The 26,706-nt window shown below is 31.5% G+C and overlaps 2 protein-coding genes across 3 annotated transcripts; one reads left to right on the plus strand and one right to left on the minus strand.

Annotated features, from left to right (window-relative positions):
• The first annotated feature begins 4,260 nt into the window (after positions 1-4,260).
• On the plus strand, positions 4,261-5,051 carry LOC148210429 (uncharacterized). Its single transcript, XM_088126506.1, has one exon. The coding sequence runs from the start codon at positions 4,394-4,396 to the stop codon at positions 4,571-4,573; it is 180 nt and encodes a 59-aa protein (XP_087982632.1). The 5' UTR covers positions 4,261-4,393; the 3' UTR covers positions 4,574-5,051.
• Positions 5,052-5,331: 280 nt separating this feature from the next.
• On the minus strand, positions 5,332-15,438 carry LOC111016181 (Plant VAMP (vesicle-associated membrane protein) family protein). 2 transcript variants are annotated; one of them, XM_022291477.2, is made up of 8 exons: positions 15,224-15,438; positions 14,419-14,489; positions 14,232-14,313; positions 13,959-14,074; positions 13,708-13,869; positions 13,548-13,589; positions 11,055-11,132; positions 5,332-5,669 (listed from the first exon to the last, which is right to left on the minus strand). In XM_022291477.2, exons 1-8 carry the CDS (start codon positions 15,273-15,275, stop codon positions 5,556-5,558), a joined length of 717 nt encoding a protein of 238 aa, XP_022147169.1. In that variant the 5' UTR covers positions 15,276-15,438; the 3' UTR covers positions 5,332-5,555. The 2 variants fall into 2 exon arrangements, with proteins under 2 accessions (XP_022147169.1, XP_087982630.1); XM_088126504.1 differs by lacking the exon at positions 15,224-15,438 and adding an exon at positions 14,582-15,187.
• Between the last annotated feature and the right edge of the window lie 11,268 nt (positions 15,439-26,706).

Below are 26,706 nucleotides of genomic sequence, written 5' to 3' on the forward strand. Positions count from 1 at the left end.
AAAAATTTTGGAGAAAAAAATTAAGTTGAGAAGAAAATATATGTTAAAAAAAATAAATTATAAAGAAATAGAAAAACAAAATTTAGAGGTAAAAACAAGATTCAAAATATAATTTTTATAGAAAATAAATAAATACACAGATAAATAAAAGTTGTCGTGAAAGAAAATTGAACGAGAAAATAAAATATAATTTTTAGTGGAAAAAATAGATTACGAAGACAAATAAAAGTTATAAAATATGAAATTTTAGAGAGCAAAAAGTTAGGAAAAATATTAAATTTTTAGGGAGATAAATGAAACTGATATGTTAGAAAAAAAAATAAAAATACAAAAAAATTGGGGAAAGACAAATAACAATAAATATTCAAAATATGAAAATTTTAGAGAGATAAAAATAAAGTTTGAACGGAGAAATTTAGAAATAAAAAAATTTTAGAGTGAAAAATAAATTTTTAGAGATAAATATGAGAAAGAAAAACAAAAGATAAATATGAGAAAGAAAAACAAAATGAGATTTTGAAAAAAAAACCTGTTTTTGAAAACTACTTTTTTTTTTGAAATTCTCATATAATTTCAAAATAATTTTTTAAAAATAAAAGAAAAGAAAATTGAATGGGTTATCAAACGACCCCTAAATTAATTATTTTTGTTTTTAAAATTTGATTAAAAATTTGTGTTTGGAAGAATGGTGAAAAATATAATAAAAAATTGTGAAAAAAGCAAAAATAACTTTTAAAAATAGAAAAATAAAAACGAAATCTTTATAAAAAGGGATGTAGAGAACTAAAATAAATAGTTTGAAGGTTAAAAAATAAAAATAAAATTTAAACCAATAGATGATTAGTATCTTGAAACCATAGAAGTGAAATTAATTACAAAAATTAAAAATAAAGAGTGAGTTGATAATATAGAGGTGATTGTCCCCATTGTTATAAGATCAACCGGCCGGTCACGTGCACATGTCCCTCAAATTATTTTGATTACAACATCCTGTTTGTACATTACCAAATATATATATAATTAGAAAAAACAAAATCCCAGTATTTGTAACATTTTCTATTTCTATTAAATTTTGGATTAGGACTTTATTTTCATTTTATTATTTCAGTCGTGCGACTAAGCCTCCATTATTATGTATTTCAGACAGTTGTCTCGTGAAGTTAGTCAATATGTGCATAAGTTGATCTTGACACTCGTGAATATAAAAAAAAAATTAGATTTTCTTCCCCTGTTCATAAAGTAGAGAGCTATAAACCCAAACCATATTTGGGTTAGGGCCAAAAATCTCAAATGCAAATCTATGCACTTACATAATTTGCATTTATTTGCACATAAACGCAAGAAAAGCCACCGAAACTATCGATGCAAACTTTCGAGAATTTAAGGTCTCTTTAGTAACGTTATCATTTCTCATTTCTTATTTTTTATTTTTAGCTTCTAACGTTTTTAGAATTAGAAACAAGAATACGTTTCATAATCATTTCTATTTCTGGTTTCTTACAAAAATAAAAACAATATAAACAAAAATAAACAACTTATGGGATGAGGATTCCAACCCATGACCTATTAATGAGGGATATATATTTTAATTTAGGATGGTCTATTTTTAGTTTTTTTAGTACAACATGAATGAATGTGGATTTGAACTCACAATTTGTTGGTCGGACAGTGTCTAAACCAATTGAGCTATTATTTTAATTTAAATAAAATTTAGTAGATATAATATAAAAAGATATAACATATATTCGAATAATATAATTCATTAAATAAAATATAATTTGTCATATAAATTTATTGGATATAAAAGAAGTTTTAGAATATTTTTTATTCAGAAAAGAAATTATAAAAATATAAAAAAAGGAACTAAAAAATTTAAGAAAAAAAAAATGAAGTGTAGAGGCCTAGGTGACTCGAATTAAGAACGTTCGGGTTAAATAAGAGCCCTACACCAATGAAGCAAAAGTTCGCATTCATTATTAAAATGCAATATACAATATTTCATCTAGTTTATATAGTTTTTAAATTTTTAAAATTTAGTCCTTTCTTTTTAAATGTTTCCGAAAATGTAGAAACTAAAAAGGAGATGAGCTAACAAACATGTCCGTTCTTCAAAAAAGAGAAACGGGAACAAAGAGGAAATGGGAAACGGAAATGTTATCGAACGGTCCCTCAATACCCATGTTCCTCCCTCGTTTAGAGTTTTGAAATCTCTTCAAACGACTTGGTTTCATGTAGCTATCATGGCTCTTTTAAAAATTCAACTTTTGTTCATTTTGATCTCTCTACTTTCAAGATGTTTATTTTTGTCAATATATTTTTCAACTTTGAATTATTTTTAATCATTGTACTTTCAAAATATTTGTGTCTGTCCCTATATTTAAAAAAAAGTGACCATCTTGGTCCCTTATTTCTATTTTTAATATCATTTTTTCTATTATAATTTCAACGTAACATTATACTCATTATGTTCCTTAAAACGTAAATATTACTTTATATTAAAAGTTTCAGTTAGATGTAAAATTTTTGTTAAAATTTTTCAAATATAGAATAAAATTATCACGTTTTCAAAAGTACACAAATAAAAAAATATTTTAAAAGTACGGACATTAAAATGAACCAAACGAACATTTTGGAAATAGAGATACAAAAATAAATCAAAATTGAAATTCACCTGATATTATTTTGACTTAAAATAATATTATAACTAATCGGGTATCTTAACTGTTAATATATCAACTAATCATATTGGTCACTTTTTATTTTTATTTTTATTTTTTTCCGGACAAAACTGTTAAGGTAGGGAATAAGGATTTTTTAAAACATATATTTTCTTTTTCAAATTATGGAAATTTTATTCTTTTAAAAACTATTTTGGCAAATATTATTGTTTTAATTGAGCTAGATTTTGACAAGTGCTGTTGGAACAAAATAAATAAATAAATGTTTCCATAAAGAATGATCTCTCAAGTCGTTGAACAAAATATAAACTAAGTTCAAACCCTCAAAATTAAAATAGAAATGGTTTTTCAGTGGATCATATTACACGTCATATCTCACAAAAGATTCATTATTTAAAATTTTGGGCGCACAACGAAATTGAAGAAATCGACAAAATCGAAAAACCGAACCGAATTTTTGGTTTGGTGGTTTGGCGGTTCGGTTCGATTAAGCAGAAAAACAGAACCGAAATAATCGGTTCAGTTTCGATTTTCAAAAGCAGAACCGCTTAAGAAACCGAACTGAACCGATTACCTATAATTTTATTTAATATATATATATATATATATATATATATATATGATTATATCACTCACATTAAAAATAATAATAAATACAAACCTACACTGCACAGTCGGCGGCGGCAACACTAGGTTTGGTGAGCTGGCAGCAGTGCACGCTGCCAATGGTGGCAATGGTTGAGTCATGAGTGCACGCCAACCCACCTTGCTATTATTATTATTATTTTTTAGCTTGTTCAATCAAAAGCAAAATCGCAGGAACCGAGTCAAATCGTGATTCAGTTCGATTCTGGTGTGTACTTAAGTTCGACTAGGTTTTGATTTTTTTTTAAAAAAAATCGGTTTCGGTTTCGGTTCGGCCTCCAAACCGAACCGTGAACACCCCTATTTAAAATATTTACAAACTATTTTCATGATTTAAAAAAGTTTTTTTCCCTCAAATTATCCTTAATAAATGTCATTCTATCACATTTATTATTATATTTCAAAATGCATTCTTTCCCATTGAGGGTCATTTAATGCAAATTAAGGATTAAATGAAAATATTTGAATAAATTATTAAACAAATATAATAACTCTTCTCATCAATGTACTTATTCTTGCTTAATTTTCCCACGGTGCTTCTCTTGAATTTTCCAACATATTTTATCTTTTTGAAGATTTAAGATTTAGAGTCTAGGATTTAGAGTTAGAGTTTTACTTTTTTATTTATTAAAAATAAAAATCGTCTCTGATCTAGGGTTTAGGATTCTATTTATTTATTAAAAACATATTTAATTTTCACATTGGCGGTCTATTCTGATAAATCTGTAAATATTAGAGTTATTATACATTTTTATACATTTATATAATTAGGTGCTTAAAAAATCTAATTGTATTGTCATCCCAAATAAAAAATATAATTATAATAAATCGATATAGATCGAAAACAAGAGATTTTACCAACAAATACCTTACTTGCAGAACACGTAAGCCTTAAAAATAATTAAAAATAATTAAAAATAAAAACTTAATGGTGGAATATAAAATTTGAATAGTTCTTTGAAGGTAAGCCGTGGAGAAGGGGTCAAATCATTCTTCGAAAACTTAAGTAGTACAATACAATAATTTGTGTGTGTTGTATATTTTTGGAAGAGATTTGTTGGTAAAATGGGATGATGAGAATTTCTTTCTCATTCGTGTTGGGAACTCTCTTTGGAGCCTTCGTTGCTCAAAATTACAACATACCCAATGCCAAGAAGCTTGCAAAGTCGGCCTACATCATGGCGAAGCACGTCAAGGAAAATTATCGAAAGCCTGTCGCGAAGAAAGGCGATGCTGACGGTAAAAAATGATCGTATTGAGGGGATTGTTTGTTCTTCGATCTCCTCTCATGTTCATCACAATTTCATTAAGAGGACAATATAGGTAGATGAAAAATAGTTCAAAATTTGAAATTTTAGAAGTTTTTTTTAAGTATCAAAATAATTTTGGATGGAAGTTCAATTAAATAGGCAGTTTCTTGTGCCAACGTACTCTAACAATCCCTTCCCACATGTTTTCATTTTCTTTCGTATAAAATACTTTGCATTTTTAATTAGCTGTGGACAGGAGCAAGTACAACACAATCGTTTTTCGTTTTGTGGACTTTGTAGAATCGCATTTGTGACATCTGACATGTCAAAGGTCTAAAAAGTACTTTTTAATTAAAAAATTAAAGTTTTTTTACCGATTAATAATACTTTTTAAAAATTTTTCATATTAAAAGTAGTTTAAAAAATTGTGAAATTAGAAAGGAAAACAAAAATTGGCTAACTTACTGATGAACAAGAGTCACACAATCATATGAGCTTTGTAGAGTTGTGATTGCAATATCTGACATGTTCAAAAGTATTTATGAAAGTCCAAAAGTAGTTTTCAATCAAAATTTTAAAGAGTGCAAAAGCACTTTTTTCTTATTTTAAAATATTAAAAGTAGTTTGCAAAATTGTAAAAATAGATTAAAAAAATCAAGTGCTAGTAAAAACAAGGTATTTCAATTAAAAATCAATCCCTTACACATTCAAGAAACCAAAACCAAAAGCAAGATGGAAGTTGGAAGGCAGATTATAACTAAAGAGAACAGTCAAGCAACTGATTTGAATCCATTCAAAAAGTATTCTTCACAAGAAACAACTATCCAGAGTCAAAGGGTAAAACAAATGATTTCACATCCATAACTCTGCCTTTTGACGCACTAAAACATTTGATGCCATAAAAAGGTGGTTATTTCTAGACCAAACACAGATAATAACAGCAAAATGCAACAAACAAAAAGAAAGGAACTGCCTGACTTGCCTATGTTTTCTTCACCAAGTAGCCGATCAGAACTCCGATCAGACCGACTAGCACCACGAACAATACCGAGAAACCGCCAGCCTGCCTTCCGTTCGATTCCTTCCTCAGAAGTTCCTGTCCAAGGTAAACATCAAAAAAGTATTAACTTGCGAGAGTAAAGTAAGATTAAACTTATTTTATCAGTACCACGCACTAATTGAAGAGTGAGAAAAGGCAGATTCAAAAACGGACTCACTTTCAAATATCGATTGCAAAATTCATTGTGAGCCGATAAAACAGATGGGAGGTCAAAAGTAAATAGTAGATATTCAACCATAACACATTTTGCAACATAACAGAATGCAGAACTACATGCAAGTTGGAGGAATTGCTAATTTTTTAACCCACAATACTGTTTGATTTTAGCACCTAGGTTTTCTTTATTTTTTATTTTTTATTTATATCTTTTTGTTTATAACCGGGAGTCGAAGCTTTGCTCTCCTATATCCGGGGCACCTGCGCCCGAACCTAGGAGACATTAAGGATTTTTGGTACTAAGCTCACCAGAAGGTCCAAACTTGAGACCTCTAAACCAGTATGCCAAGAGCAACCGAGCCTTCACCAATTGGACTACCCTTGGAGCATTTTAGCACCTAGTTTAAATGTGTAACTTGTAAGATGCTAGACTTAATGCATATGGACAGAAGCCTCATACATTGAAGACCAACAGTAATTATAGTAACTAAATTTGAGGCCGACAGAAATGATGGTATACCGTTAACTCCACTTGGCTGTGTTTCCGATTTCTTTTATGCAAAATGAGGATACTGATTTTTGTCACTTTAAGGTTACCGTATAACTAAAGAAAATCAGCTAGATTAATATTTCTAGATAAGAACTTTCACTAAGAAATCCCAAAAATATAGAGGGTGTAAAAGAATCAACCCAACAAAACCAAGGGGATCATAAAAAATCCCTCCAATCGGAGTTGATACAAAATGAATTGTTATTACCGAAAAAGAAGAAAAAGGATTAAACTCCGTAGAAAAACTATGATATGAGAGTTTATATTCCTTTCCATCCAAATTTCCAATAAAATTTCTTCGATAGCACTCTCTAAAATGACTCTAGTCTCTAGCTTGTCTTGGTCAGTAAAATCTGTTAAACAGCTGAAGAGGTAGTCAGAGGAAAGCATCAGCACAGGTTAAATTCTCCCAAAAGACATCTCATAAATTTTTAGTGTAGGAGCAATGAAGGAAAGGTAGTTTTTGGTTTTCCCTTTTAGCAATGCAAGCACACGTCCAGGAAGAGGTTCAAGTTTGGACATCTTTGTTGCACCACATTTGCTGTATATAAACCGCCCAGCACCAAATTCCAGCAAAAAAAGTCTGATTCTCTTTGATGTTCCAAAAGCCTAAATGTGCCTGAAAGTCCCCTAATCCATCATGTTGAAATTTATATGTAAGGTAGGAGAAGAAAGAACAAACAGAATAGTTTCTAGAGCTAACCAACACCTATTCTAAGCGATGTGGATCATTGTTCAAACTCTGGCAATTTAGAACGATGGGGAGATTGATAGTCATTAATCTCAATATCATAAAGAGGACAGGTAAAGCTAAAATTCCACTGAGTTGTTTCCTCATCCCATGGGCTGTGAATTGGCTACCTTCCCCTCCTTTATGGTACAGAATTGGTAACATCAAGGGAAAAAAAACTATAGAGGTCTGTCCTCAGCCCAACCGTGATTGTAAAAGCTTGTATTTCTACCATTGCCAATCTTCATGGCAAAATGGTCAGCACAAATTTTCCTGCAATAAGCCAAAAACTTCCAAGGGTATTTTCTTCTCATTCTTCATATTGAAAAAATGGGGGCTGTTCTTCTAGAGGATACACACCTGATTTTGGTTGTTAAGAATTTGCGAGATTGACATTTTTTGCTTCAGGCCATCATTTTTACTTAATTTTCCACTTATTTTTATTTTTCATTGGGCCCAACATTCTCCTCAAGACTGATCCCAAGTGAGCCTGAGGCCCACTTGAGGACGAAGATGCTTTGCAAAGAAGACCGAAATTAAAGCTTCAAATTTATCATTAATTAGGAATCGAGCTTAGCCTTTTTCTCCTTCTGTTCAAGCAGGAGTTCTTTAACTGGACAAAGGAAGAATAACTTCATTCCTTATATTACCACTAGACATAACTCTTCATCCTCTCCAGAAAATGTTCTGCAGCTTGTTGAGAGAACCCACCAGGGACCTCCACCTCATCAACGATGTCAACAGAAGAATTTGCACCATAAAAGATTTCTGTTTCTGCCTATGAGCTCAAATTCTGATAGTAAAAACCCAAATCTCCTTAACCTCTAGTTCTGGTCTCATTCAGTAGGTAAAAGTTCAAGTTCCATACGAACATTTGTGGAAGGCACCACAAGCATCCCCTATTTCCTCCAACAGCTCTAACTTCCAAGGTGAAGCAGAAAATTTCAAACTTTTTTAGCCAACCCCCATGACAGGGTTCAATCAAGGTTCAACCATGTAGTTCAACATCACACTCTTTGAACTTTACCATAAAAGATCCTATCCACGATAGTTCTCTGTCTGCACACAATAGCTTTGCTTCAACTTTTGAGGGACATTATAACAACACGTTATCTGGTTGAAAGGGATAAATGGTTCATTTAAAGAAATAATTCTCACTATTAGTAGTATTTGCCATCTTCATCCAACCATCATGAAAGAACTTTCTGGTAGTTCTTAACCATTCATAAACATGTTAGGAATGGCCTTTGAGGTTAATTAGGGTTATTCATAGAATAGTAAAGGTATACTAGTAATTAGATATGAAACTTGTTAGAGAGAGTTGTTCTAAATAGAGTGAGGAGGAAGGGAGGAAGGGAGGCAGTTATTCGGTGTGGTTTAGGCTTCAGGAGATAATCTTTGAGAAGGAGAGTTCTTGGCCTCTTGAAGTGCTAAGGGATTATTGTAATCTCCTATCCTTTTTATCTTTCAATCTATTATAGTTATTTGAGTTCCTATCACAACATTACGTATATCATCATTTAAGAGAGATTCTTATAAGTTTTCTTTGAGCCTCTAGTCAACACAGGATCCTTGAGGTTTGTCCTTCTCCCCTTTTAATGTCCCCTTCTTCACCATGTCTACACCAAAGACCTCATTTTCTCTCCTGTATCTAAATTTCAGGCGCTTTCTCTTACTCCCACTCCCGTCAGATAAATCTTTGGTAATACATGCTTAAAGTTCTCTATCCTATGATTATTTCCTTGCTAGATCACTAACCTGCTTCTTCGATTTCATCTTCAGAACTTAATTGAGATGTCCAATAAAAAATAAGGCTAACATGTTATGGTTGAATGATTCTAAAGAGTCTTGATTCTTTTGATAACTTTGAAAAATGTTTAAGAGAGTCATAGGATCTTTTCATAGGGTCTTGTGGTTTCTACTTGATGATTCCTTGTCTATCATTATTCCTCAACTATCTTTTTGCCAGGTGCACTTTTATATAACATCTTTGAGCTTTTTTCTTTTAGTATCTATGAATCTTCAACTTCAGACCAGCTTGCAGGCACCTCAACTATTCTCACGGGTCAACCACTTGACTCTACTATATTTGATTGTCAAGGTAACCTATTAAATCCTAGACAGGTGGCACCATGGTTTAAACTCATTCCCTTTTAAGCCCTTTACTATTTCTATTGATCCTTATTGACTACTATGCTGATGGTGAACATCATTGGACTTTTTTGGAGGGCTTATTATCTTCCTTTTTCTTATAATTCCCCCCTTTTCTTGGAAGTAGGGCCAGAGGGAAGAGGGGTGGGATTTAGCTAGATGGTTGACCTCTATTTGGTGCATGCTCAATCTGTGTATCTTTTAACCACAATGACAATGCTACTTGCATTTTTGCTACCTTTCTTGTATTTTCTTCACCATGTAAAGTGGATTGCTCATCGCCTCATCCCCTCCTTTTTTATAATGTTCTAGGTTTTTAATATAATTGTTTCTCAGGAAAAAAAAAATTGATTTCTTATCTAGAAAGGGAAAAAAGAACTTGGGGATTTATACAAAACAGAATTTCCACCTAAATCCAACTGAACTGAAAATAAAGAATTCCCGATAGAATCCCTCCCTTTCATTCTTTAAAAGGGGAAAAAATCAAAAATACTGGCATAACAATAGTCCTTTACAGTTTCAGCCAAAAAGTCAGATATAGATGCCGGTGAAAATGTCAAGATCTTGAATCTTTTATGGTTTTTTTAGTATAAAAAACTAGATTTCATTATGTTAACAGAATTTTTTCTTTTATGAAAATGTTAATGGAACTATCTATGTCAATGGATATGCATGGGAAGAAAGCATAGAAACCACAAAACCCATAGATATCTAATTCAATTAAGTAATAAAACTTTAACAATTAAATACACTATAAAACCATCATTCTTAAATCCACAAATATAAAATATGGTAGAGAACGTATTAACTATTAATAAAAATTAAGTAAGAAACGTTCCAAAATATAAATTGAGAGAAATGTAAACTATAGAAGTTTGGGGAGAAAAACACCTTGCAATTCTACATTTACTGAAAATATATATATTTAAACCACGATTCCCTAAAATAAAAAATGTAAAATAATAATAAACGACAATATGAATAATAAGTAATACACTTATAACTAGGCTATTTACTAATATATACTAATATACAAGCTATAACAAAAAGAATAAATAAAAATGTCAAAGCGAGCATAGCTCAGCAGTAATTGACATATATCTCCAATCAAGAGGTTATGAGTTCGATACCTCACCCCCACATGTTGTACTAAAAAAAGAATACATAAAAATAAAATTGTCTAAAAGCAGAGATACTAGGGAAGGAGGAGGAGAGAGAGCAGAGCAAGATAATGATAAAGGAAGTATAATAGAGATATGATAGCAAAAGAAAGTTAGGTAGCTATATTGAAGCCTATATATGATTTGATCTCACTTATAACAAATTCGTCTGAGTCCCAACACATGCAATCACAACCTACGGAGACAAATAACGTCAAAGGTGACAAGGTATAACAACAATTGAGTTTTTTCCCATTTACTTCTTTCAAATATTTTTTCTACTCATTTGTAAAAAAATATCCTCTTTATTTCACACCATGCTTGGAATTTTGTCAACATTTCCCACATTTTGTTGACATTTCAGACATTTTCAGACATTTCAATAATTTCAAGTTATTTTGAGAAAAATATGTTGTTCCCTTTTGATGCATTGACATGTCAATGGAAGTAACGTCTCAGCAATAATAACAACATTTCAATCAAAAAATTTACTTGTGGCCTCAACACACAAATATTATTAGACACTATTTCTCACATTTTCTTATTTTCCATGCCCATATGGCAATACTTCCCCGCAAACATAATTATAGCAAGAGATCAAAGCACTAGACTTTCTAGAATTACACGCAGCTTGAAGATAAAAGATAATAACATGTAATCCTTAAAGCAAATACCAGCTCCTGGCGTAGTTTCTGACTCTGTTGCAAAGCAGCAGCTTTCTCCTCGGTCAACTTAGAAATGGCAGACGATGCCTGCATCGATATTTGCATCATGAACTAGCAAAATTGACAAATAATACCTAGCATAATAAAATGCAAGGAAAAATTGACAAGCTAGAAAAATATATATCAACATCCACTCGTCCAGAAACACATTGTGTTGCCATTTTCAGGTGCAGCTCCCAAATGTTAAATATAACAACCAATACCCCATCAATCAATTCAATATTACACCCGCTGGTTTATCATTGAAGTATTATGATTGTGCATGAAGTTTGATCAACACTGTAAGTCTGTAAATACCCAATTTACAACACAGCACATAAACAGGTTCAGTAAATGATTGGCACGGAAACAATCTATACAGTTTATGATCATACAAGTTATCATCCTGACCATCCAAGCACCAAGATTGCATTCCTCACCAAGATCTATTTCTGAAAATTCTAATAATCAAATAGGCAAGCTCATGGCAGTTACGAAGGTAATCTATGACTACCTGTTATCTGCTCCAAACAGAATCACACTACCTTGCACATTTTTTCAAGCCTATCTGCAAATTTTCTTTGTGATGATTCATACAGTTCAGGATAATGTTAACAAGTCAACTGAAATCTTCCAAAGTTTCAAAAGCTATAGCAAAGATCTCCATCATGTTCACTCTTATGGTTAGGCATGAATGTTTAAACTTTAAACTCCACAACAATAGCTCTCCTAGCCCCAATGTCATCACAGTTAACCATGGCAGCCAAGTAGGGAACTACACGGAGTCTGTTACATCCTACCAGTCCTATACAAGTATACCCTGCATCATTTACGGAGGGAGGGGAAAAACATAAAAGACTTCTTAACCTGAAAAGGGCAGGATAGTTCCTTGTGACACAACACCTCTCAAAAAACAAAACACAAAAAAGTCATAGCTGAATGGCCCACCCGAACTCCCATCACCATGAAAAGCTCCTTATAATAATATTATTTTCAATTTAAACCAAAAATGTGGATCCAGAAGTAACACAAAGTCTGAAAATTTAATGCCCATGCTCATGTATGTGAAAGCCTTCGGATAAAACAAGGGATTTCAACCAGATCCCATACTAAACCTTTGTTTTATTTATCAATGATGGGATACAAGTCAAGGGATGTTTTCAGAGCTTCCCACCTCTCCAAGCCTTCCAATCAAGCTACGAACAAAAACATCCTCATTTACAGAAGCTATCTACTCTTCTGTTCACTAACAGACCCAACTAACAACAACCTCTCGCATGTCATTCTTTTTACTACCCCCCTCCCCCAAAAGTTCGGCTCACAACACTAACTAACAATACTCTCTCACTCTAGACTACTTCTCCCCTTACACGCCTTCATTGATACATTTTGACTATAGGAGGCCTATCATATACCCTGCCTTAATTTGAAATTTTCTAATCCTTATTCCTTTGTAGTAAGTTAAAAGTGCTTTCACATTTTTTAGAAGCTTGCTCTTCCTAAGATCTCGAACTCAGCTCAATAATCAAAAGACAAGAGAATGGTGATTACCTCTCTTAGAGTTGCTAATTTTCCTAACAAGTATATGGATCACAAATTCTAGAAGTTGAAAAAGTTCCCCTCAGGCCTCAGGTAAATCTCTCCCTGCGTTATTGATTAACAATTTTCCTTCATCTAAAATATCATTTCCAGCTTCACATGGCAAGCTAAGGTCTAAAAAAATGTGCACGTATGGTTGGCCTGGTAGGATGTTTCTTGAAAATGTGCAGAGAATACAATCAATATCTCTTTAATTCTTACCTCTTTGCTCTTGTAATTATGAACATAACATTTTTTAAATTTCAACTTTTACTGATGCAGCTCCCAACTTGCTAATAGATACTTTTGTGTTATTGTCAGAGACAAAGGCCCACCAACTTTTTAAGATACGTTGTCACACAAAGGACTATCAATTTTTTAAGGACTATCAATTTTTTAAGTTAGTTTCTTCTGCCTATATTTTGGGATACTTGGAAAAAAAGAAACTATCAGATTTCTTTACAGATAGGAAAAGGAAAAATCGGGCGGCGGAGGACCTAATCTCTTCTCACATATCTTGTTTGGCTGCTAACCGGGAAATATATAGTCAGCAACTACCTAATTTTTTCCTTAATTTTGGTTAAAATATTTTATACTTTCATTAGCTTTTTAGGAGGATATGTACATCACATACCCATGCATTTCGTACAGGCTTGTCATTGGAAATCAACAATTAAATAACTAAAAAATGGAGAACTAAGACATTAAAAGAGAACTTTTGGAGATAGTTAGAAAAATTAATTTTTAATTTCATTATACTGAAAATCTTGAAAATTGTGTGCAGTAAAAGAAATAAATGGAAGAGAGAGAAAAAAGAGTAAAATCCAAGTGATAAAGCAGATGAAACACTTATGCTTATATAGAAGCAAGAGAAAAATATCTTACCTGTGATGATTTCTCTTTAGGCTCCTCCAGAGATCTAGAGACCTAAATTTTAACAAATTGCATTAAGATATGCAAAAGAAACCTGCCTTGTCTCCAATCACTGGTGGAAAATAAAGGACAGAGGGAAAAACTATACCAAAGAAATTTGGAAAACACTTACAGCATCAAACAATGCAAAATTTTGGTTTCCATCTTCAAGCCCAGTGGTCCTGGGAGGAGATCCTTCTTCGGATCCTTCTGGGACGGGTGATGGAGGATTTGCAAAAATGTAAACAACCCTCATCTTATACTCATCTACTGCTTTACCGTCTCCCTTGTTAAACTACAATTTTATAGATGCAAAACGTGAGTTAAAATGTTTACAGATCAGAAATTACAAAACCAATGGAAGCAGCAACAAGATAGTCCCACCAATTCTGGACTAATGTCCTTTGATGCTACACCATCTGGTGCTACAACACTTTGAATTAAGAACTTATCCTTGCACTGCATATCAGGAGGCGACTCCTTCGGAGCTTGCATGGTAACTAAAAAGACCAATAAAAAATCAAATGCCATAGTAGAGACCAGAACATAAAATTTCAAGAAAAATATATTGACTAATCCAGGAGACACAATGAAGTTTAAAATGATGGTGAGATTTATAAATTTTAAATAGCGGTAGAAAATTGAATAATGATTTACCTGTAATATTGCTTGTACTATTGGGCAAAATGACTCCAGCATTTGGACGAACGCAGTACTTCTTGGGATTGGTGGTTTTAACCTGTTAAATTAGGACGATTGAATGTAGAAAGTGTATGCATTGTCAATCCATAGGCATCAAAATTAGACCAAACTAACATACCAAAAATGAACGACAAAGGCATACCTTGAAGGCAACATATTTTTCCGTTTTGTTGGTCAATTGCAAGGAACAAGAACTTTGCTTCTTCACTTCAACTTTTCCACCATACAAATACGCACCAAATAGATTTTTAAAAAATTACAAAGAGTAAAAGCAAACACAAACACAAACAAATAAAAGTGCCTACCAGGTATCCATAAATCAAATGAGATGAAATTGTAGTCATGGGTAAGCTTCAAGTAAATCATAGCAAAACGTAGGGATAGATTTCAAATATTCAAACATCTTCCTCTAAGAAGTGAGCAGAAACAAATATTGCAAATAGAACGAATCCCCAAAAAAGTTAATCGAACTCCTTCAATCAATTCAACCTGATGTTTGCAATTCGTGATGAACAACAATGCAACTCTCTCGGGTAACTTCTTGAACCTTAGTAGATAAGCGGTCTAAGTCAGATTCCCCTCTCTCTCTCTTCCCTCTCATTCCTCCGTCTACATCCTACCATTTCTCAAGTTTTGATCATGACGACATCCGCGGATTACTAGATAAAATTAAATTTCAACGAAAACCCAACATCTAAAAATGATTTTCAACACCAAAACAGGCCAAACCATGAGGATCACAAATAAAAAGAAGAGTCAAAATAAAGCAATAAAGAAGAAGGAAAAACGAAAAACGAAGACGTAATCGGAGGAAACAAAAGTTTTGACCAAAGATTCGTGAATCCACCAAGTGGGAAGTCCCAAAAGAAACGATTTCCCCTTTCCAGAAATTCTTCAGAGAAAGTTGCGAGGAAACAAAAAGGGGGCGGAGTCGAAAGAATACTCACATGGGAATTTGAGCTCGGAGGGTTGAATATTGATATATTCCCCAGTATTCATTGTGTCGCCTTTGATCCCAGCAGATTTCAAATTCTACCCAACACTCGATGATCAGAATAATGAAAAAATTATCATGGATCTATAAATTGAGAAAAAACAAAAGAGGGGACCAGAGAAATTTCGGAAGCAGCAACAGACACGAAACTGATTTTCATGTTATTAAATAATCGAAAAGAGAGATGAAATTTTGGGAGTTAATAAGAGAGAGAGAATTGCCATCGATTTGGCATTACTTGCAAATAATGGCCATATATTTTTTAATTAATGTATTGTAGAGATTTAGAAATTTAATTGAACATTATTTCATGATTTTTTTTTTTAGATTCATTTCATAAGTTATTCTTCATGTTGTATAAAACAAATAGTAAAATTTATGCAAAGAAATTATTGTAGTCAAACTGGTATATGTTATAGGGTGAAACAAAACAAAGACCAAGAATATGGATTGAATGATTAAACTCTAATCATAAGTCAAGTCTGGATATCAAGCGATCGCACCTAATCCACATACAACCAGTTTATGAGTCGATTGGTCGGCTCAGCCAAGTCGTGGTTGGCCTTGGCTTCGGCTAGTCGACTCGACCAACTACACTTGGTCGGCTTGTTACTCGACCGACCATCACTTGGTCAGTAATGGACCGAACCGATTAGTCTATAGTTGATTTGGACTCGTCTTATCTTGATAACCTCCTTATATGTCGTAGAACGGATACGTCAGTGTAAAACACCCCAAGATCAAAGGAATACAAAAAAGGAAGATATCGTAATAGTTTTAGAATTCCACCTCTATAAATAAATTGTGAAAACTCATAGTCAAGGTACATTACAAAACTTTTTTTTTTTTTTTGCTTTTAATCAAAATGAGATCATTATCTCTTTGATGTTGTTTACTAGAGATTTATGCAATTAAAATCAGAAATCTATTAATGTTGTTTAATAAAACTATTTTGAATTGGAATAGGAATCAAATATATGACAGTTACTATAATATATCTTCCTTATTTCTAACTAATTATTAATTCAAAAGTAAACTAATAATATGTTTTATTACTATTTTATTTATGATAATCTAAATTTTGTATAATCACTTTTAGATGCAGTAAAGCGAAACAAACTTTTCATCAATTTTAAGAATAAGTTACAAATTTTTTTTTAATAAAAGCCACTTTTATTAAAACTGTTTTAATAAAAAAAATTATTTTTTAAAAAGTAATTAATTAAAAGGTAGTTCAAATCCACCCTCATTCTAGCTATATAATATTATTATTATTATTATTATTCTGGCAAAGGTATATTATCTTTGCCTAACATATTTAATTTTAACTATCTATTATTGGTAGTTTAAATAAAGAGAGTAAGAAAAAGAAACACTACATTTTCTTGCCAGAATGGATTCTAGGTAGCTCATATTTTTGCTTTTTCGAGAATCTAAAAATGTTTTTAATACTAAAAATGATCCATAATAAAGTAAAGGGGCAACTTGAGATATGGTAAAAAAAGTTAGGAAAATAAGCAAAATAGCAACAAGGTTTGGGTTTTTCAAATATAGCATTTTTTTTTGTAAAAAAAGCGGAGGCCCACGTTCTAAATTACAAGTATACCCTACAGGCCCAAACCAACGATAAATTACTTCTGATTGACTTCTGATATACTAATGATTGATAGATATACTCCTGATATATATGTGATATATGTTTGATATATATATGGTATGAAATTAATTTACTTCTGATATCTACTACTATAGGTGACATAGAATTGATTGACTTCTTATATACTATTGATTTACTTATGATATAACTATGATTGACAAATATACTCCTGATATAAATTTGATATATGTTTCATATACATCTGATATGAAATTGATTTATTTCTGATATAACTATGATATATACTACTATAGGTGATATAAAACTAATTGATTTCTTATATACTATTGATTTATTTATGATATAACTATGATTGATAGATATACTCTTGATATATATGTGATATATGTTTGATATACCGATGATATGAAATTTATTTACTTCTGATATAACTATGATATCTACTACTATAAGAGATATAGAACTGATTGACTTCTTATATACTATTGATTTACTTCTGATATAACTATGATTGACAGATATACTCTTGATATATATGTGATATATGTTTGATATACATATGATATGAAATTGATTTACTTCTGATATAACTATGATTGACAGATATACTCTTGATATATATGTGATATATGTTTGATATACATATGATATGAAATTGATTTACTTCTGATATAACTATGATATCTATTACTATAGGTGATATACTATTGATTTACTTCTGATATACTCTTGATATATATGTGATATATGTTTGATATACATATGATATGAAATTGATTTACTTCTGATATAATTATGATATCCACTACTATAGGTGATATAGAACTGATTGACTTCTGAAATACTATTGATTTACTTCTGATATAACTATGATTGACAGATATACTCTTGATATATATGTGATATATGTTTAATATACATATGATATGAAATTGATTTACTTCTGATATAACTATGATATCTACCAATTAATTCGAACATATTACCCCTAATATATGTTTTCTGATATACTACTAATATATGAAATAATTTTTTTTTTCAGATAAAATCAATGGTACAAACACGAAAAATTTAATAGAAAAACATCTTCTAAAATGTTGTTCGTCCCAAAAGACAACATAAACCAACGCCAAAAGTGTTGTCTACGGAAAAATGGAAAGCTTCAAAGATATTATCTCCGAAGACACGACAATCACCAAGAACGAAGATTGATGTCCCAAGATTTTATCTAAAGATTAACAAGAACGAAACACTTTTCTAGACTGTTGGAACTTATACTTCTGGAACTTATGCCTCTTCTTTTATAGAATTTTAAGAATGACATTGTTAGTCTACTTTTGGTTTATGTTACTGGTTCGTTTTAATGTTTAAACCTGTAAGTTTTTGGTTGAAAGACTTTGCTGCTGATTTGATGTTGATATTGATACCCAAGAATGATGTTCAAACCTTTTAAGAATGACATTGTTGCTGATTTCGTTTTGATTTTTAAAACTTTAAATAGAACTTAATTGTACTATTGATATATGTACGATACATACTTGATATATCACTGATATATTATTGATATACAAAAAAACCCTAAGTTTCTATTTACCTCTAATTTCTAGTTGATTTCTCATTCACAGTAATTTCGAAAATCAGCATTGACGTTCACATTCACGTTCCTTTCAAGTTTTCTTTCTCATTTTCAGTAAATATCAAATTTTTTCTCATTTTCCATGCGTGCCAATACCTATTGATTTCTAATTGATCAAAAAAATACAAGACAAAGGATTAAAGTAGGTAAAATAGTGATTTACTATTATACAACTGATATAGAACTGATTGACTTCTGATATACTATTGATTTACTTCTAATATACTAATGTTGTCAGATATACTCCTGATATATATGTGATATATGTTTGATATATAATAACGAAGCGATAACTGAAAAGGGTAATTTGGGAATACTGAAAATTTTAAAATCAGGATTTTCAAAAAAATGCTATATCTGAAAATATAAAAAAGACATGCTATTTTGTTAAATATAGAAAACTTATATGCTACACATTACAAATCCCGCTAAAGTAAATTGTCATAAATTGAATTATACAAATTAATTCTCTCTTTACAAAAAATCAACCTTCCTAAAAAAAAATTATGTCAAAGATGTACTCGTCGACCTGACCATACTTGCAAAGCGCATACTTGCAAAGCGAGTATTCTACTATTTGAGCTACATCTCTATTTGGAAAAGAAAAAAAGAAGTTTAAATATATATTTTAATATAAGTATTTTTTAATTTAGTCCATATTATTTAAAATGTTTTAATTTAGCCTTTATTTTTTAAATTTTTAAAATTTTATCTCTCACCATTGATAAATGTTAAAATTGGTAGATGATAAACTTACTTAACATAGTATAAAAATTTGGATAAAAACGTTAAGGTAAATTGTATAAACTACTTGTAAAGTACGATGGTTGTTACAATTGCAATCCCACACTTTCGGTTGTAAAAATTAAACTCTTAAACTTTTATAAGTGGAAAAATTGCACTTATAAACTTTCGATTATAAAAATTGCACCCCAAACTTTCATAAGTAAGAAAATTGCACATCTAAACTTTCAATTTTGAAAATTGAAACTTCAAACTTTCATAAAATTAAATCTATTTTAATCTCTCCCAATTTTCCCCTCTTTTTTTACCTCTCATTGTTCTTCCTCTATCATAAGTGAGAAAATATTAAAACGAATTCCAAGGCTAGCAAGCATCATGAGGGAAGGAGGCAGTCACTCGGAGCCACCATTACAGTTGGAGAAACAGATAAGTGAAGGACTTGTTTGGTAATGTTCCAATTTCTTGTTTCTCGATTTTTTTAGAAACATTATCAAAATTGTATAAAATTTTTGGAAACAACAAAACTAAATTTATTGTTTTATGTTTTCGATGTATTTCAAAACATAAATAAAAATATTGTTTTATTATTAAATCCGTGGGTATTAGAGGCACATGATTCTATTTTTCTTTATTAAAAAGTGAAACATAAAAAAAAAACACGAACGTTACCAAATAAGCCTAAAAAGGTCGAAACCGTTCAGAAGGGGTAATCAGCTGGGAACGGAGAATTTCTCAAGGATTTACATTTGGAAATCGAAAGTACCATTTGCTTTGGTGGCAAGACTGAAATTGTTGAATTCCATTTTGTAGTGTAATGAACAAAACACCTGACCTCGTTTATGGTTTAATTTTTACCTTTCGAAAGTTTATTTATGAGTCCAATTTTTTCACAAATTAAGGTTTAAGAGTCTAATCTGTACTATTAAAAGTTTGAAGGTACAGTTATTCTACTCATAAAAGTTTTAGAATTTAATTTTAACAATGGTAAGTTTGGAGGTTCAATTTTTCTACTTGTAACAATATAAGGATTTAATTTTTTTTCAATTGAAAACTTTAGGGTGCAATTGTTGCAATCATTACCAAATTTCTAAAAACAAAAGAGTAGAAATCTCAATTTTTTTTAATGAACCTTTTTTTTCCCTAAATTTCTTACCACTCAAACTATTAAAGTTATCAGCACCTAATTTAAACATTCACCAACGTGAGCGACTAAATTAAAAAATATTAAAATATAAAAAATTTAATTGAAACATTTTAAACCATAGGAATTAAACTAAAAAAAACTTAAATTAGGGACTAAAATATATTTAATAAAAATACTGTTTTTATGTCCAATTAAACAAAGTTGTATAAAAAAAAGTTTATGAGAAGGCACCCTAAAAAGAATTATTTTACAATCACAACTTCCAAGAAGTTTGTTTGCAAGTAATTACTACTTGCCAATGTTGAAATAACACCCTCTTCCATGGGTCTTTTATTTTTTTTCCTTTTTCTAATCTAACAACAACTTTTTTTTATCAGAGATATAACACTTAACATGTTTTAAGTTGGCATCGGTCTTAATTCTTTTGTACTGTGTTTGGTTGGTACTGTATTAAATTTACATCAATATGTCATTTCCATATATCATGAGTTTTATTCTATTAACATAAGAGATAAATTGATATTTTCATCGACGAATATAAAAAAAAATATCAACTAAATATCATTAATATAGATATAATACTAATTGTGAACATATAGAGAAGGAAAGGATTCTTTTATGACTTTGGAGTTCAATTCTCTAAATGTGATATGTTTGGGATTTTGGAATGAAAATAAATGATAGAGCGCAAGTGTACACCCGTCACAAGTAGTAAAACATAACGAGTATTTCGAGTATCGATCCTCAGGGACAAATGAAGTATTTTTAATGAAAATGATGTTGATCGGTGACTTTGTAATTGATTTTGAGGTAACAAATTATAAGGATAATGTTGGTTTTGATATTTAAAGACTCAATGCAATAAACTCAGCCCAATTACTTCGAATTAGCTAAAAATACAACAATTTTTTCCAACTAAGCGCCAGGCCCCTCTCATAAATTTTATTCGGTTTTACTCTGTCATCTTCTTATGTCTAAGTGATTTTGAAGGTATAAGACCATTCCTAATATGTTTACTAGAAAAAGATCTTAATTTAATAAAAATCAATCGTAACCTTAGGTCGAGGTCCTATGTCTAAGCTACCCGAGCGAAATCTTTATGTCTAAAGTATTTTTCTCCAAAGTTAAACCATTAAAGTTGTAAAAATGTATCAACCTTTTCAGTATTGATGCTTCGTTAAAACATTAATTAGTCAAATCAAGTTTTAACTTATGAAAATAACTTTAAGTGATAAGAGAGGAGAAAAACGCCTTTTGCCTTGTTGGATTTTAAAAACTTTAGCTAACTATCCATAACCGAGCTTGGGAAAAATGAATTTAGCTCATGATGATAAAGGAAAAACAGAATTTAACGTTGATGGAAGTAGACGACATGATTAAAAGATGAATAGAATTAAACAAACTGAAATGATGGAGTTGTAACCCGAACGACCCTAACCTGTTCTCTTTCAAGATTGTGGAGCAATACTGGACAATTCCACAAGGTTGTGTGACTACAACTTCGAAGATAGAGAGAAAGAGAGAAATAAAGATGCACGAACTTGCTGGAATTTTAATTGAACAAGATTAAAGCTTACGATTGTAAAGTAACAAGCTGAAAAACAAGAATGAATTTGAAATAAGCAAGGTTTTAAACAATAGCAACTAAAAACTAAGGGAAACAACGAGGTAAGCTGAGAAATAAGTGTCTAAAGCTGAAAGTGATCACTTGAGGATGATGATTGAGGTGAATGAGCTGCTGAATTTATAGGGACTTCAAAGTTCGTGGAGAGTCATCCATTTCAAACACTTTTTAGTTGGTTTGTTGTTGAATTGGCAATCTTCAATGCATGAAAGACATGTGGAAGGGCTTGGGGAAGCTTTAAATAACACTAAAACGTGCGTTTTACATTAAGGGCATTCTCGGGATTGGGGACGGCATCAGGCGCCTAGCTCGATATTTTTCTACACCAAATTGTAATTTTCATTAGAAATCAACTCTAAATGGTGTAAAAACGGCCTATATGCATGTATAACCTAAGATAACTTCAAATGAAAGGTTTTAGGCACTATACTAAGTTCAAAATACAGTTTCTGAATGTAAACTGTTAGAAAACAACACCAATTTAGCTTCTTTTTACCCTTATAAACAAGGGAAATCATGATGAGAATACAATTGCGATAGCCTAAGAGACTTAACCAACTCAACTTAATGCACTTAAAACTAATTTCTACTTTTAGAGAAATATTAGTGATTATGCTTTACACTCCCCCAGGAGCCAATGTTGGATGGTGAGTAAACTTTGAGCTTGGTCTTCAGGTCTTGGAAGCATGCAGACTAGAGTGACTTAGTTAAGGCATCTGCGATTTGAGCGATTGAGGGGAGATATGCTGAACACGGATTTTGTCGAAGAGAACCAGATCGCGAATAAAGTATATGTCAATTTCGACATGCTTTGTTCGTGAGTGAATTACCAGGTTGGCATCAAATGTACTGAGTTGAGATTATCACATTAGAGAATCGATACCTAAGGAATCAAAATTTGTAGTTCAACCAACAGATCTTCAACCAGACTAGTTTAGACCCAGCTAGGGCCATTGCACGGTATTCCACTTCTGTACTAGATCTTGAGATTATTGCTTGTTTCTTTGAACCTAATGCAATAGGATTATTGCCAAGATAAATACAAAATCCTGAAGTTGATTTCCTGTCATCTAGATCTAATACCCAATTGGCATTAGAATATCCATATAATTGCATGATAGATGGTTTGTTTAGTAATAGTCCATGATAAAATGGTCCTTTCAAATAGCGTAAGATTCGTTTGACCTACCGCCAGTGAGTAGTTCTAGGTTGATGCATGAACTAACATGCTTTGTTGACTGAGTAGGATAATTATGGGCAAGTGAGAGTCACGTATTGTAAGGCACCCACAATGTTGCGATATAAATAAGCATCAAGTAGTGGGTCTTCTTGTTGTGCTAATATTAGTGAACCACAGATCATATGTATGACTATTGAGTTAGCTTCTAGCATCTGAGACTATCAGGGGTGTTTGGTTCGTAGGTTTGAGGAGGTTTGTTAAACCTGAATTTATGAAGTATGAGTTGTTAAGTCTAAGTTTGTTAAGTCTGTGTTTGATTATGCATAAATTAATTAAACTTGTGTTTTGATACTATTTTGTTAAGTTTATTAAAATTGTGTTTATCAGTGGAGTGGATTTTGAATCTGTATTAAATAATAGATAATTCATATATTAACTATTTGATTGAAATAATTAAAATTTTTGTTTTATTACGAAATTAGGTCATTATCAAAAAGCAAAAAAATTAATACATCTGTTTGTTTAATTTTTTTTCAATAATTGTTTTATACAAATTTATCCGATATATGTAATTTATCACAAAATAAGTATTATCAATGGTTTATTTAATTTTTGTTCATTTCTGGTTATTCTAACTAAATTTATTTACTAATTACCATCAAAATTTTTATAAACTTAACTTCTTTTTTCTTTTTTACATACTCAATACATTTGATTAAAAAGTTAATACATTTTAAATAATAATTATTTTAAAAACTTTTAATTTCAACACAAACTAATCAAAATAGTTAAATTCATTCATAGTATAAAATACATTTTTAATTAATTAGGCTAATTTGACATTTACATTGTACCACTAAAAAGAGTTTGATAAAATTATATATTTAGCAAAATGAAATTGATAGATTGTATGACCTGTGTTTAGTTTTGAATTTAAAATAAACCAGTTTAGATTATTTATATACATGTGATTAAAAATGTAATAATATTTATTTAGTAACTAATATTTTGAGTATGAATAGTTTATTTTTAATAGAATTATTAATCTAAATTCTTTTTTAATCATTAGTGTGTGAAATAAATATTTAGTTATTTTTGTTATTGATTTTTTAAAATATTTTTAGAGGTGTGACTAACGTGTGTATATAAATTATCACATATATTGTTAATTATCATATATAAATTATTGCATATAAACTTATCATTATAATTTCTCTAAAACATGATGTTTATAACGGGTATAATTGAACCTGTTAGGTTGGTTTTTGTCAAAGTTGACATACAAATTTAAGAAAATTGAACTAAATTACCGTTGTCCCCAAGGGATAACTTGGGTGGTTTGGGGCCTCAAGGAATATCCTCGGGTATGAGACTATAGAACAAATATGGGTTTGTTAAGACAAACTCTACTCCCTATTTTGAAAATAGGGAACCAAACATCCCCTTAAAGGAGATTGATGATGTATTTATCTTGTGAAAGCAATATACTCTTATATGTTGGATAGAAACTTATATTCCTAAAAAGTAGTTAAGTTTCTAGATCCTTAAGAGAAAATTTAAATTACAGTAATACAATCAGTTGTTGAATTTTTTTTGTAGAGTTTCTCGAATGACAATGTCATCGACGCAAATCCGTATGTAAATGTACTAACTTTCCGTACTTCTGAAAAAATAGTGATGGATTAGCTTTAGAGCCTATAAATTCAAGGGAACTCAGAAAGGTACTTAACCTCTCGAACCATGCTCAAGTGGCCTGTTTTAACTAACATATAACAAAAGTCAATAAGACTCTAATGGTGATTGGTTTTATAACTGGACTAAATATTTCAGAGTAGTCTATATCCGAGATTGAAGAAAACCCTTAGCGAGGAGTTGGGCTTTGTATCGTGATATAGCATAATCAATGTTTATTTTTCTTTTGAAGACTCATTTACACTCAATGGCCTTTTGAGTAGGTAGATGGGTGACTAACTCCCTTGTAAGAGCCGTGTTGTTGGTGATCATATTCTTCCTAATAGACGTGTTCCTTGTAGACATCGTATTTGGGCCGGCTCAAATTTTATTTTCAGTATTTTCTTTAATTACAATTAATTAGTGGAAAAGTAAGCAATTCTTCAAATTAGAAGGTTTTTGATTAATTAAGTTAGAGTGAGTTTTATTTAACTTAGGGGGTGAAAACTAATTAATAAAAAGGTGCAATTTTGAATCTTCTTAGTTAGAGTGTTACACAAGTTTCATTCTTCTCCTTTTTTAATCAGTTCAACTTGGTCATTCTGCTTGACGATGGGTAGGGAAACGAGCTTAAGTGTTTGATGTCAAGCTTGGAACAAAATTCCTTGAACTTGGCATTATCAAACTATTTGTCATTATCAGTGACTATAGCTCCAGGTATGTCAAACCAACATACAATATTGGTCCAAATGAAGATGGTAATCTGAGCTTCAATTATAGTAAGTCAGAGGCTCTACCTCAGCCCATTTGATCGTCGCTACTTCTGACTCCTCGTAGTACCCTCTCTTTCTCAATCTGACTCTTCCATGTACTCAACACAGATTCCCAAGCTTCGGGCCGGATCAATCAATATTGATTGACTGCCTCCATTGTGTTGTTGCTAGCAAATACCACTATTTTTTGTTTTGGATCTTCCAAATCATTCCCGTGGGAGGTCCGGACCCATTTTTTCCCCTCTTTTAAGATTAGTATTTCATTATGATGTCCTCCCCCCCCCCCCCCCCTTTTCATTTTTATTTTGCTGGAACCACTGAATTCATTAGAATACCGCGGTAGCTTCCCGCCTCCTTCATTCCTACTGCCAGCCTCCTTCAGTGAGTTGTTCGCGTGATTCAGTTTGAGCAATGGATCCTGACGTGATACACATGCCAAGTAGCTAGGAAGAAATGTAAAGAACAAGAATTGTTGACACTAGATATTGGAAGATCAATCGGCCAAAATAACTCAAATGAATGCCTTATGCAATCAAATATGAAAGTGGTTTTGACTTTACAGGCCCAGAGGCATCACAATAAGTCTTCTGTCCGGTCTATTGCTCTTTCCTTATGTCTATTTTGCCGTAGGAAGTTGGTTTACAGGTACAACCTTTGTAACTTCATGGTATACCCATGAATTGGCAAGTTCATTTGGAAGGATGTGTTCGAGCATGATTGACCAACTCCTTATCAATTTCGATTCATTTCCGATCTGTCGAAGCTATGGAATGTAAAAATGCATCGGTAGTGGAGCGTTCCGCCTTAGAGAGAAGCACCTGTACGACCGGTGGTGGACGAAACGCTTGAGCCTCCAAAGATAAAGGTACATAAACAACCATTTGATCCCTTGAATAATCTACTACGATGATGACAAATTTAGTTTGTCCTTTGTCCATTGGGAGAGGCCCAACAAGGTCGACCCCCACTGCACAACAGCTGATATGAATCCATTTGTGACAAATTACATGTACCAAAGGAGTAATTACAAGAAGCAAGGCAACAAG

This window comes from Momordica charantia (genome assembly GCF_013281855.1).
Source record: "Momordica charantia cultivar OHB3-1 chromosome 7 unlocalized genomic scaffold, Mcharantia_2.0 BLBB01000007.1, whole genome shotgun sequence".
In the NCBI taxonomy this organism is placed as follows: Eukaryota; Viridiplantae; Streptophyta; class Magnoliopsida; order Cucurbitales; family Cucurbitaceae; genus Momordica; species Momordica charantia.

Coding starts and splice junctions, on each gene's coding strand:
- LOC148210429 (XM_088126506.1), top strand. CDS start 4,394: ATGATGAGAATTTCTTTCTCATTCGTGTTGGGAACTCTCTTTGGAGCC.
- LOC111016181 (XM_088126504.1), bottom strand. CDS start 14,642: ATGATTTACTTGAAGCTTACCCATGACTACAATTTCATCTCATTTGAT. Junction 13,590..13,707: donor ATTTTGCATTGTTTGATGCT/GTAAGTGTTTTC, acceptor GTTAAAATTTAG/GTCTCTAGATCTCTGGAGGA. Junction 11,133..13,547: donor CTAAAGAGAAATCATCACAG/GTAAGATATTTT, acceptor ATATCGATGCAG/GCATCGTCTGCCATTTCTAA.